Raw genomic sequence first — 14,002 nt, forward strand, 5'->3', positions numbered from 1 at the left:
TGGAATCAAATATACGAAAATAGCCAGTCATTTCTTAATTGTCTTCTCGATATATTTATTTATAATTTAATAATATTTCAAAGAAAACTATTAATCTGACAAATATTTTCTGAAAACTTAAGAATATGCAGATACTTAGACTAAAGAGAAGTATTTCAAATTATAACTCGATAAGTATAAATTAAATTTTTTGTTATATGTTAATTATATGTAATTTACTTTTGTAAAAAAGATAAACAAGAATGTCTCAAAAAAGATACAGAGTAAGTCAAGTGGCGGAAGAACATTGTGAGAGTATTACACCTTCCTTTCTACCATGGCATGTTTAATGATATCGAATTATTGCACATAATATTTATAATAGGCATCCAGGTCGAGGGAGATAAAATGAAGTTTAGACTTTTAGTCGATCAGAAATAAACAATTTAGTAGTTGACTTGAACACTTATACTGATAGTGCAAGTGACAGTGACTAAAGTAATTTGTGGGCATATGCATGTGTGTAAAAAACTATTGTGGCTGTATAATTTACTGTAGATATACTATAATTATAAAATATATTATATCTGATACATTATTTCTATATGATAATTTTATTTACATTAAAATTTTATTGTAAGCCGAAATAAACTTCAGTCAAGTCAAAGTTCATCGAGCAACATTCAGACATTGTGACATCATAAATTTTAATGACGTGAGTTCACTGATAGGTAGGACCATAGGTTTTTATGGATTTTTGTGGTTACTAAACAATTCAACTAGTTTCTCTTTTCGAATTATCATTTTCTCTTGTTTGTTGTTTCATAAAATTCATTTTTACACAGTATGTTCAGTTAAAAATGTTTAGGTGTAGTTTGGTTATAATTCAATTTTCTAACTTATGAAAAAATACACAAACATTTCTGCAGAATCACGCAATAATATTCATATGGATGTTAAAAGTTTGTTGTGTTAGGCCATATAACTCATATAGTCGAAATTCCTCAAAATTAAATCTTCTACATATTGAATAATCGATAACAAACACATGGAAATGTATGGAAAATATTTCGGTCGGAGAATAATACGTCACAAAATAATAACCGAATAGAAAATGGAACAAATACTATTAATACAGCAATAGTTCAGCAAATAAAAATACAAAAAACGGAGTTTTACCGGATATATTCCTGTTTTTTATTCAGTCTTCCGTTCTGGCATACGCTGAAATTGAGATATAAGTGGAACAGATTTGAATAGGTCATATATTTGAAGTTAAAGTGATTTTTAAAGTTTGTTTGATATCCAACAGATGTCGCTGAAATTATTTTTCTACGGATATTGTTGGACTATTCTTATTTTATTTATTTGCAGCACATTTTCCGCAATAAGAAATATTTCGTCAACCTGCAGTATCGGATGCGATAAAATCAATAAATCATTTTTAAAATTTCACATAAATTTATTTTAAAAATAAAAATACAAAAATTGGTTTACAAACACTTGCAATATATAAATACCTTAAAATAACAAGTTTCAACTTAACTAAATAATAAATAATAAAGTAATAGTCTACCAGAAAATGATTCAGTAATATATAAATATGCTGAATATCGCAAAAATGCTACTAATTAGAGATCTGTGATTAAAACAAAGAAACTACAGAGGGTTATACATAATTTTGCAAAATTAAATTTAAACCGCTTTCTGGCTTAAATTCAATAATTTAATAATAATTAATACAAAATAAATATACTAATGTTTGCCTGCTATATCAATGCATTGTGAAACAAAACATAAGTTAAATAAAAATGCATTTATAACTGAAATTTAATCTAACTTCAATCGATAGTTTTACATTTCATATTTTTAGAATACACAGGTTTTATTTGAAGTAGATTTTAAAAAATTTAAACTAATATACCTAAGTATAAAATTTAATTACTTTTAATTTAATCGTCATCCTCCGATTCATCTGAATCAGATTTAATAATACCTAACGTTTTAGCAACTCGTTTAACCTTATAAATCACTTCTTCTTGTACTAAATTGAAGCTCATAGCCAACAAAGAGATTCCAAACAAAAGATAAAGTGAACATAAGGCAATACTTACAGTGGCATGATACCTAAAACAAAAATAATGAATTTTGTTTATTTATAATGTGTAGATATTAACGCAATTACTTGTTTTGTGTTACGCCTTTTGCTGGTACTAAATCACCAAAGCCGATTGTTGTAAGAGTAATAAAACAAAAATAAGCAGCGTCTAGGTAATCCCAACCTTCCCAGGTTTTAAAAAGATACGCTCCGGCTGCAACAAAAAATTACTGTAATTTTATCTAAAATATCAGATAAATATGTTGCATGCAACAAAATTAATTAAACTATTAATTATTCAAAGGATGTTACGTAAATTATTGATTTCATAAAATATATTCAAATAAAATAGAGGCAATATTAACATCAAATATTTTAAAATTATTTAACTGTTTCGTGAAATATACTAATTTGAAATAAACAGATGACAAGCAAAACAAAACAATGCATATCAGAATAATAACCAGATAAGATAAATAACGTTATATTTTATAAAGCAAATTGGTGTAGAAGATTTGTTAACAATTTGTACAGACATAATTACTAAAATAATATCTCACCCAATATGTAACTAATAACAAGTAGAACACACAACCAAATAGGGACAGGTTTGGATTTTTCCCGAGCTGATGGTTCATAGACAGAACCATATTCTTCATATTCATCAGAATCAGGGTCATCAAGATATTTATTTCGGTGGCCGTAACCCAATGGAGTCATCATCTTTGGGCTTGAGTTTGCTATGCAAAATTACAATAACCGATTACAGTAACACGGTTGAACTACGTCATAAAATAAACTAATAGAAGAGAACTTACGCAATGGCGATCTGGATCTTCGTGGTTTTATTTTTCTTCGGCTACCCCGAATAGATTCGGGGCCTTCCTCAATATCTGAAGATGATTCCGGTGAATAACTACGAGGTGGCTCCAGGAAATTAGATGTTTTAGGCATTGATACCGCTCTTCGACCTGTGAGAAAAAAATCACTACGTTTGTTCACCAGTATAATTTGGTTATATAAAAAAAAATTAATGATGGTTACTGATGATCATAACTGGTTATTTCCATGAGGACGATTACAGGTGTTTATCGTGTACAAATATCTACTAGATACAAAAATCACATGGATTGATAAAGAAAAACAGTAACTTACACTGATGCTGCTGGTGCTACTTTTAATACAAAAAATTTAAATCAAAAACCACAGTAGTTGCAATAATATATTTTGTTCACTTTAGCTGATTCATTTACGATAAACTTTTACTATTGATTGAAGAATTTATTATTTTTATTGAAGAGAAATACATAACAACTGTAGAATTAATTTAGAGGGACTTTTGTACATTTAAAGCTCTATTATGTATGCCAATATTTTACAAAATAAGTTAGTCAATTTATTTTCATTTATTGTCTATAGCTTCATTTACCCATCTCGCATTTATTTTAATATCACGTTATGCCTTTTTAGTTCCAATCTGTCTAAAAATAAATTTGTTACATTTTTACTTGTACCTCAACATATCCATTTCTTAATGGTCAGTACAAATTGACCGTCTTGACGTTGACGTCTTGATTTTGTTTTACAATATCATTTTTAAATCCCTCAAAGTTAATTCAATACAATTCCTTTGTATACTATTTATCTTTAATAGGTCAGTTATTAGCGAACAAATATTATACTATAAAAATAAAAGAAAATTAACAACCACAAACTCTAAATAAAATAGATTGTTAGAAATATTATTTGAGGGTCGAAATATTGGGCATTATTTTGGTTACCTGCAAATTTTTGACTACCATATTTCTCCGCTTGCCTCAAAGTAACACCTAAGGAAGAGAAGATCTTGCGTATCATGACAAAATTAAAAATTTAGCAATTGTTAAATAAAATGGAAATTTTTCTAAAATATATTTATGATCTAGTTTAAATCAAGTCAGTTACCGGCCTATTTAGTCAGTGTGGTACTGTGTTTGATTCAAATTAAAAGTATGTATCAAATTTGACCGATTAGATAAAATTGTAAAATATCAATATTTCTTTATTAAATTACTACAAAAATACTTATAACTAATATAAATTAATATAATATATATATATATATATATATATATATATATATATATATATATATATATATATATATATATAATAAAATGGTACTTTAAATTTGAATCAGTGGTGATGATGATGATGACAAATGATATTTAATCAATACATAAAAGTTCGTCACTTACCTGGTACTTTACTTTTAAATGCGTCGTTTGTTCCAACAACATATTTATTGCATAAAATTGGTGTTTTGGCTAACAAGGTGGGATCCACATCTACCTCATTATCTTTCTGTCGATTATCAAGTTTTCTTCTATCCAATGAGCCACCCCTTTGAAAATTATCTTGTCGCTGATTCTTCTGACCGGCAGATGACTTCCTAGATGGAGCTGAAGTCTCGGAAACCCTATTTGGACGATTGAGAAGACCTGAGCCTCGTGACTGAAGAGGCGCGGATCTAAATTCATCTGGATATCTAAACTCATAGTAAATGTGATTGTAAATTGATATTTGTATATCACTTAACTAGATATAGCTTAAATATGTCAAGTCTGATATCAGCTGAAAAAAATATTAAATATTTAGAAACCAATTTTGTATAAAAGCTACAGCGTGAACCTAACTGACGCTGTTTTAATTATTTCAATCATGAAAGAAACATTTTGCGCATTTATTTTAACTCAAAAAAATTCTGTTATAAATTGTTTGGGTAAGTCTCACGGTGACTCTAAAATTAGTTTAATCTAATGAATTATTGATTATACGTAGTAGCTATAAAATTTAAATACGTACAAAATAGTTTTGAATGATTCAAAATTAAAAAAGGATGTAGCTCATACTATTGCTTGCTATTGCTGCACCCAAAATATGTTTCAATATTTTTTTTTTAATTTTCAGTTTTTTATAGAATACTGTATAAGATAAAAGAAGTTTTAGTCCACCATGTTTATAGCCCACCAGAGCACACTCGCTATGTATGCTAAAATTTTACAAAAACAGTTTACTAAAAAATCTATAGCATCCGATTCTAAAATAGTTTAGGTTTTGACCACCTAAATAACACTTCAGTCATTCTTATTAGAAAATAGTTCACAGAATTTGAATAATCCGGTACATTAAATCATACTTTGCGCGAACATCTAAAGCTACAACCCAATAAAATTTAACTGGAACAATAATCTTAGCCTTAGGATGCCAATCAAATAGCTTGATAAACCAGATAATTACGCGCTTTTCAACGCTGACACAAATATAATCCTTATAGGCTTTTGCCTTCCCATTTTCTAAATTGTGTATTTTAATCATTAGTAAGGGTGTTTTCAATAAACGGCTTATTTTTTAAATTAATTCATTGAAGAGAAACTTCCCTTGAGATACCCTGTGTTTTCTTATGTAATCCGTCAATAAAAATTTTCAAAAATAACGAAATTGAGCAGCTTGGCCATTCAGCGTCAATATATTATATTATTTTGAAAAAATATTTTGAAAAAAAGAAAATAAAAAGTATTTTCCATCTTCACTTTTAAATTTATAAATAAAAATTTTTTAATTGAGCATACTATATACACATTACGCTTTATTATTAAAAAAAATGATTCCTATTCCTTCTAAAATAACAATGAACTCACGTCATCACGACGTCGAATGTATTGCTTATTATAGTTTGTAAATTCGTTTTAAACTAAGACCGTATTTTTCTTCTCATTTTATTCTACTTATAAAGAAATGCAGTGCTGTTTAATGCATCCGAGCATGTAACCGAATCAGCTTATAAAATTCACCTGGTTATCAAATTCTAAAATTCTAAAATTCTTCAAAACATTAGTGACAGTAATTAAAAGTTGTAAACTGGCAAACGCTGTTTTCGCGCTTTGCTTGTTTTAATAAATTTCAAATCTTGCTTAATACTTGTGATTACTCCGATTGAATATGCAAAAGCCAATAAATATAGTCAGAAACAGAATTCAACTCTATCAGAAACTTCCAACAGGAACGAGATAATGAGGACCCTCTGTTGTCAGTAAAATGCGATGGAAACATAAACATTGATACTACTAAATATTAAATATTTTTAGCGTATTATAGCTGCCCTGAATGTTAGTATGGGCATTGTAACTAAAATCTCTCAAAAACTGAAGAACTATATAATGTTAGATTCACCAAAGAGAAAACTTTCACATACATAGTGGGTGGCGAATCTAGATAATGTTGATGTTGGTTTTACACGGAATTACATATGTGAAATGTATGAAAAAACTAATATTTTCCGTGCTATGTTTTCGACATAATCATAATTCAATGTAATTATTTCAAAGGAAACTATTTTCTGTTAAAATTTTAGTAACCTCAGGAATATGCAGCTCTATGATGTAGTACCATTTAAAATTGTCACTCAGTAAATATTAATTAAATGTTTGTGTTTTATGTTAATTCCTTTTTTTGAAACAGGCCGGAAAAAGCTACAAAGTATATAAGCTAGTAGAAAAATATGGTCACGGAATTGATATGGGTGTAGGAAAGAATTATTATAATGGACATGCTAGTCGAGAGAGATAAACGTAGATATGTGTTTAGTTGTACCAAATATAAATGACGATTTATTTGGTATATATGAGGGGAGAATGCATACTAATTATCTTACAGATAATAGGGCAAATATATTAAGGGAAATGCAGTAATTAAATAAGAAATAATAGAGGAAATCGGTAGGATCTTGCAAGAAAAATTTACACAGGTATAAAAAAAATAACATATACTTATATTAAAATGACTCGACAAGGAAACATATGATAGAAAACAGCAACGGAGAAAACAAGAACTAAACTTAAAAAGATAAATAATCTTCTCGTAATGTTCTCGGCTGAAAATAGTATACATTACTTGGATAAAAAATTCTTAATTAGATGCATTGAGCCTCCAGAAGATACTACTTCAGATACGTGGAAAAGAGTTAATATAATAAAACCCTAACCTACAATTCACTATAGTGGCTGTATATTTATCTTTTATCCAGTCCTTTTATATATACATCAACATTATTTTTGTATCATTATTTTATTTCAATTAGAATTTTATCAAAAACGGCAAAATTGCGACATTATGGCGTCCTAAATTTTTGATGATGTGAGTTCACTGTTACTTTAGAAAAACTATATATAGCAATAATAACCTTAATTCTGTGTCTGAGTGATAGCTAGGCAAAGCACTGGATACTGCATATCCACTGTCGGCTGACTTTCCTGATGCTCTCATTGATCTTCTATAAGACATTGTTGATCGTGATCTAACAAACCTTGAACTATAAAGATATGTTAATGAAACTAAATGGTGTGTCTTGCTAAAATTATTTACTCGTTTCTTGCCATTCCTCTGAACGATCGACCCCTTTGCCTCTTTTTTGGCTTCTTTTGGCAAACGTAACAACAAACCCTCCAGTATAAGAACCGAAACGACGTGGCCATTATATCACCAATATTTGACAAACAAAGAAGCATAAGCGGGATCCCAAGAATTGCGTAAAATATTGTTACAACTTTACCCCAATTAGTTTTAGGAGTTATATGACCATAACCTGAAATATGAAAAATCGTATTATTGAAATTCTTTATCAAAACTTATTTTAATTCCACCTACAAAAATGTTTAAAAAGATTTTCAGGTATAAGATCATAATTTGTTACAAATTACAATTTTAAATAAAAATATGATCCTTGTATAAAAAATATATTTTCTCTAATGCTTATTATATTATTGTATAAAAAATAACAACGCCCAAAAATATGGTGTCGTTAATCACTATCATTCTTTCGATTTACACATTTTTTCGATACATTTCGAAATCTATAACTATTTTAAATGCTGGAAAAGGGATTACATTCATAAAGGAAAAACCTTAAGAATAGAATGAAATGCAGTTGGAGAAATATTATTACTCTTTAACTATAATATTATTATTATGATCTAGAAAGACGCTATGAGTAGAAAAGATTGGGCTATGTTATTCAATAAGTTTAGAAAAGACCACATAGTTGTTAATAGTAAACCTAAATCTTAAAACTCGCTATCATTTTAATATTTTGCAAGAACATTTATTAAAATATCTTAAACTCACAGGAGCTGTATTCAAAATAGGCGACTTTAAATTATTAAAATAAATTGTATATTATTTATTATACTTAATTAATATTAGTTATTGAATATATTATTGGCCCATTATTATTATTGTAAATCACCACAATAGTTTAAGAAATATTTAAACCCAGCTGTTCCGCCTTGTTAGTGTCCAGAAACAGTCCGAAAACATTACTGTTGATTTGTTCGGGTAAGTTTTGTTCAATGATTCCAAGTTGCAACACAATAAACTAAGATATTTATTATACTATACCGAATTAATTAGCAGCAAAAATTCATCAAAAAACGTATTTTTAGGTTAAATAATTTACAGTTCAAGATATCATCGCTATAATCAGTGACTTAAAATACGAATTATCTCGACATTATATTTATTTGCCATATTTAATTCACTTTCTCTCTTTATTTTCTTTACCCAAAAATGTTTCATGATAGGTGCCGTCTGTGACAGACCAAAACTATTGCAATGATGTAATCACAGAGAAAACAGACTTAACTTGAGAAAAGTGTGTTTAGGTTTTTATACTGTTTAGTAATTACTTAGGTCCTTAGTAAGTATAAAGTATCCTCGATATGGGAAGTGTTGTGTACTCGTATGCACAAATAGTAAAGAAATGTAGCATCACTTCCTTTGAAGAAGCATTCGGATATCTTTAAATAATCGATTGATAATATTAAAAATCTCAAAATGGAATTAATATGAAAGAAATATAAGATCGTTATAGGTTATTTTGTTGTTGAATGTTGGGTTAAGTTTAGATCAGGTATATGCAACCCCACTAAAAGAATAACTCCAGAATGTATACTTTTAAGAGAGGATTTAAAGAACCGTTAAATTTAATAACTAATTTGTATACAATATTTCTTTAACGAAGAAGATTTTGAGTAAGTATCCCAATAAATATATTGGCTACTTAACCAAAACAGTTCAGAATTTTCTTTGGATATATTATTTAGGTATATACACCTCTCAATAAGTATATTTGAAAAACCATAATAAATTAAAGGATATAAAACAATGAACCTTAACTATGCCATAAACCATTTACTGAACTACCACATATTTGGATAATATAAATGTATTATATATAATCAGTATTCTTTAAGAGATTAAAAAAATATATATTTTTTGGGCTAATATTTCACTATATTTATTTTTTCGTAAAAATATCGATATATTTCTTGTAACGCCATGTACGCTTGTATGTCATGTAACGCATCTGTGTGGCAAACTTTATCAAAAAACCAATCAATAATACACAGGTAAATATAACGGAGATTTAAACTGCCTATCAAATTATGAATGGGCGAGTTATTTTTACAACTATAAATCTAACTATATTAACATTATTAGATACATCGTTAATAATTCACTATAAAATTAACAAAATATATTTAACATATTTAAACTTATTGTAACTAATTTGTATATCCTGTTTGATTTTAACTGCCTTTACAATTCCAATTATAAGTTTTAAAATATTATTAATTTATTTAAACAAAGGTATTATTTCTACATGCATGGTTGTTTCACTTAATTTCGGTCTTGTGCCATGACATTCACAACTAATGTCAAGCGCGTATAAATATCCAATTCCGTATTTCCTGGCTTCGTCCACTATCCAACGCTGGCCCTGACCAGCATCATTTAACAGCGCATAGCCATCAAACATTTTGCAATGACGGAAAACGGACGGAAAATAAAAAAGAAGTAAATTAAATCGTATCAAAAAAAAGTGGTTAGATAGCACCCCACGCCGACGTGTGACCATCAGGCGATACTGGGGAATCAGAGACGGACGATAGAAATGTCGGTCAATGTCATGTACCTGTTGAATTAACGAATCATTGTTTTCAGTGGGAGATAATGTATGCGAACGAATTGATGTCGAAATCCCACAATTTTTATTTTGTCGCTAATTTGAGATGAATAGAAGGGACAATCATCAATTATCATTCATGCTTCACCCAGTATACTTGTATAGCTTGCTTCCGCAAAGTCTAATTGCAAGGGTGCAATGATTTTGTTAACGAAATTGAATTATTCAAGATACTTGATTGCTACATTATCCACTCCTCACGTTTTATTCTAAGCTAAAAACAATTCAACGCAATTATGTAGTTTATTATAGTTATAATTGATTTTTTATGTTAGATAATAAACACCTAAACTAATAACTAAAATGTTACATTCAGACATATCTCTGATATCTGATATTGCATATTTGTCGAATATAAATTGTATTATCGGTAAAAATTCTGAAAACATTTAAATTAAATGGAAACTATTCTCGAAAAATTAAGTTTAGAAATATTAAAAATTTTAAAAAATATAAAAAGAAAAGAAAAATTATGCCATATTACTTAATTTATAACGATAATGAACGATTTTTTAATTATTCATGGCGTTTTATAAGTATATAAATTAGACAACAATTTATAGAACATATTTAGCATTATAACTTTACTCAAATAAAATATAAACCTTTAATATTGAAAAAAATATCTGAGTGTAAATTTTTATGTACTATTGCAAATGCTATTATAATTCAATTAAGTTGCTTATATTTCAGTCATTAGGCTATTCATTTCAGTAATAAACTTAGATTATTTAGATTGGTGGGCCATATTGCCAAATGTCTGCAAAGTCTTCAAAGCATTAATGAAAATAATTAGAGGTTATAATACAGCTAATCAAAGCTATTAAGTTCTGCTAATCAAAAGTTGGATTTGATGCGGCAACATAACGACCTGGTGGCATTATAAAATTTGACGACGTTCATTGGCTGTTTCATTACATGGTCTATACCTCTATGACGATGTTTTGCCAGAAATCAGTAAAACTTTACAGATCGACAATCATCTTTGATTACATAACCTCAAAAAAATTCAACATATTACTTTATTTCAAGTTAAATGTCTGGATAATATTTATTTATGTTAAAGAAAATATTGAAACGGTAGTATTAATTGTACTCTCTGTATCTGTCTGTACGTCCATACAGACGTCATGTGTGTTTCCATTTCTCAGAATGAATACACATATAGCTGCAAACATCAGCCATATAAATATCAAAAAACTGAGAGATAAAGCTTACCTACTTTAATAAATATGATGGATTATGTATAACATATTAGGCCTGTGACTTTTTATCTTTTTTTATAAAATGTATTCAGACTCCATAGAATCTAATTTTCGATTCACATTCATTTTCGAAGACAGCACAAACACAATGACGAGTTACACAAACAAGCCTAAACATCTGCACAAATAAGTTAAGTGAACATACTAGATCTAGATCAACATAGAGACCTAACTCTTGACTGATTACCCGTAAACAAAAAAGCTTTGTTGGCAGGTTTGTGACCGGTAATAGAAAGATTTTTTTAAAAGAATTCTAATGATAAAATCGTGGATAGATACCAGAAGAAATCGCCGCGAAAACGGAATATCCATTTTTCCAGATTTTTCTGTATATCTGATAACATCTGAATAATATGCTTTTATATATATACTAGCGACCCGCCCCGGCTTCGCACGGGTGCAATGCTGATACTAAATTAAATACACTACAGAAAAAATATGAACGTTGTATATAAAAACATAGCGGCCCGCTCCGACTTTGCACGGGCATAAAATATATATGCCTATGTCACTCAATGAAAACATGATTAAAATCGATCCAGTATTTTTGGCTCATTCATTACTGCCCTTGGCCTGCACGCATTAAATTTGGAGTAAAACAATTCCTCTTCCCCTATACTTACTATGAAGATTTCCTGCTATCTTTGGAATATCTAAATTCATACAATTTTTATTACATTACACATTTTTAAACGCAAATTTTAAATTTGTAATATCTCCGAAAATATTTGTTTAATTTACATGCTGTAAGGAACCATATTGATCTATATTAATTGCACACTGTATTTAAGGTACTTAATTCGATAAGGATTAATGCCGTATTGCTTAAAATAGCTTCGTAAATAAGCCATTTTCTCACGTAAAAAGTAAACAATAAAAATGGTTAATGTGGGTTATCCCTAAAAGCTAAACATATACCATCGCGGACTTTTTTGTAGACCTTTTTATGGTGTACAATACTATAATACATTAATTTGATCTAACTCGTAGGGTTAGGCAGCGTTTTTGCTAATTGCTAAATAAACCTAAAAAAATAGGTTAATTTACGACATCACGTTAGAAACCTCTAAAATTGGCAATGTTGCCTTAGTATATTATGCATGTATTATACATATAAACCTTCCTCTTGAATCACTCTATCTATTGAAAAAAACCGCATCAAAATCCGTTGCGTAGTTTTAAAGATTTAAGCGCACATAGGGATATAGGGACAGAAAAGGCGACTTTGTTTTATACTATGTAGTGATATAAATATATATATATATATATATATATATATATATATATATATGTATGTACATTAAAAATATTTATCAATAAACCCCAAATATCGCGTTGGTTTGTTAGAAAATTTAGCTTAATAGTGGAAATAACATTTAATTAAAATTCTATTTAATATGAAACATAGTAACATACTATATTAACAAAATCACTACATTAACAAATTGATACTTGTTTAATAATGATAATATAGTAGATCGTAAAGTTTTTCTAAAACTAAAGCTTTTGCTCTGGATTTACTCTGGACACAAAACAAACAAATTTACTTTACCACATTAAAACTGACACAATTTAATTTTAATGTAAATTACTATTTATACTTTTCCAATAATTATGCTAGGTGCAAAATATGTAACATATTATTCAACAATAATGTAAGCCTATTAATAGGCAATAATAAGCCATTAAACTAAAATATGATAATTTTCTGCAATATAATATTATACTAAAATATGGCTTATTCTAATATCTCAAATCTTATAATTATAGCTATATGAGACATCAAAAATTTATTTTATAAAAAAGATATAACCATTAAATAAAGCAATATTAAAATATAATTAAATATCCATATTATAAAAAACACCTGAACTAATTTACGGGTTATATATTGTGATAAATATATTACAGGTAAAAATATTTTAATAAAAAATTGTTAAACGAAATGTTCGTTGGTCAAAAATAACAAAAAGGATTTTTGTATATGATTTTATAAATATATTTATTCTTAATCCAAACCTAAAAATATTTATCTTCTTAAAATATATAGTTTTATATGCATAGTATCCAGTCATGACAAGAATATATACGATTTTTACCTTGTATATGTATGAGTAATCAAAATATTTGCTATATAACGATTTATATTCAGATTGGATAGTTATAAAATCAGATACAGGGTCAATGATTCCATTTAAGGATAAGAAAGGTTAATATTATTGAACTACTTCACATTTGAAAAGACTCCTTTATAGATTTTTATCAAAACATTATAAAATGTATTATCTATTACTGAAAATTATTATAATATGTATGTAAAAGACTGACGCACATATTTCATATAAATATTAAATAAAACAAACGCGAATTTTAATTTTTTAATTCGTTAATATTGATGAAGAATTAAAATGCTATGAAAGTTGAAAGCATGAAAGTTTTCGGCGATATTATTCTCTATCATTTTCCAATTATTGGATATGACTTGAAACAACTTGAAAGTGCTCATTATGATATGAATAAAAAGGGACCCCACCGACAATCAGTAATATTCAAATAAATGAAACTGGACATAAACTTACCTCTATGGCATAAAGAGTT

General features: G+C 28.1%; 1 protein-coding gene across 3 annotated transcripts in view; it reads right to left on the minus strand.

Annotated features, from left to right (window-relative positions):
• Positions 1–1,420: 1,420 nt before the first annotated feature.
• The window catches only part of galene (potassium two pore domain channel subfamily K member galene), a 28,326-nt gene continuing 15,744 nt past the window's right edge, over positions 1,421–14,002 (minus strand). For 2 of the 3 annotated variants that reach the window (XM_076399465.1, XM_076399467.1), the window contains exons 3-10: positions 7,481–7,700; positions 7,299–7,427; positions 4,315–4,604; positions 3,859–3,906; positions 2,896–3,048; positions 2,638–2,817; positions 2,165–2,291; positions 1,421–2,106 (exon numbers count right to left, since the gene is read on the minus strand). In XM_076399465.1, the coding sequence (XP_076255580.1) occupies positions 1,932–2,106; positions 2,165–2,291; positions 2,638–2,817; positions 2,896–3,048; positions 3,859–3,906; positions 4,315–4,604; positions 7,299–7,427; positions 7,481–7,700 (1,322 nt within the window). In that variant the 3' untranslated portion in view covers positions 1,421–1,931. The remainder of the gene's footprint in view (positions 2,107–2,164; positions 2,292–2,637; positions 2,818–2,895; positions 3,049–3,858; positions 3,907–4,314; positions 4,605–7,298; positions 7,428–7,480; positions 7,701–14,002) is intronic. The other variant, XM_076399466.1, reaches the window with a different exon arrangement.

This window comes from Rhynchophorus ferrugineus, unplaced genomic scaffold (assembly GCF_030347505.1).
Source record: "Rhynchophorus ferrugineus isolate W39M unplaced genomic scaffold, kcgeb_rfMv2 rfM3, whole genome shotgun sequence".
Classification (NCBI taxonomy): Eukaryota; Metazoa; Arthropoda; class Insecta; order Coleoptera; family Curculionidae; genus Rhynchophorus; species Rhynchophorus ferrugineus.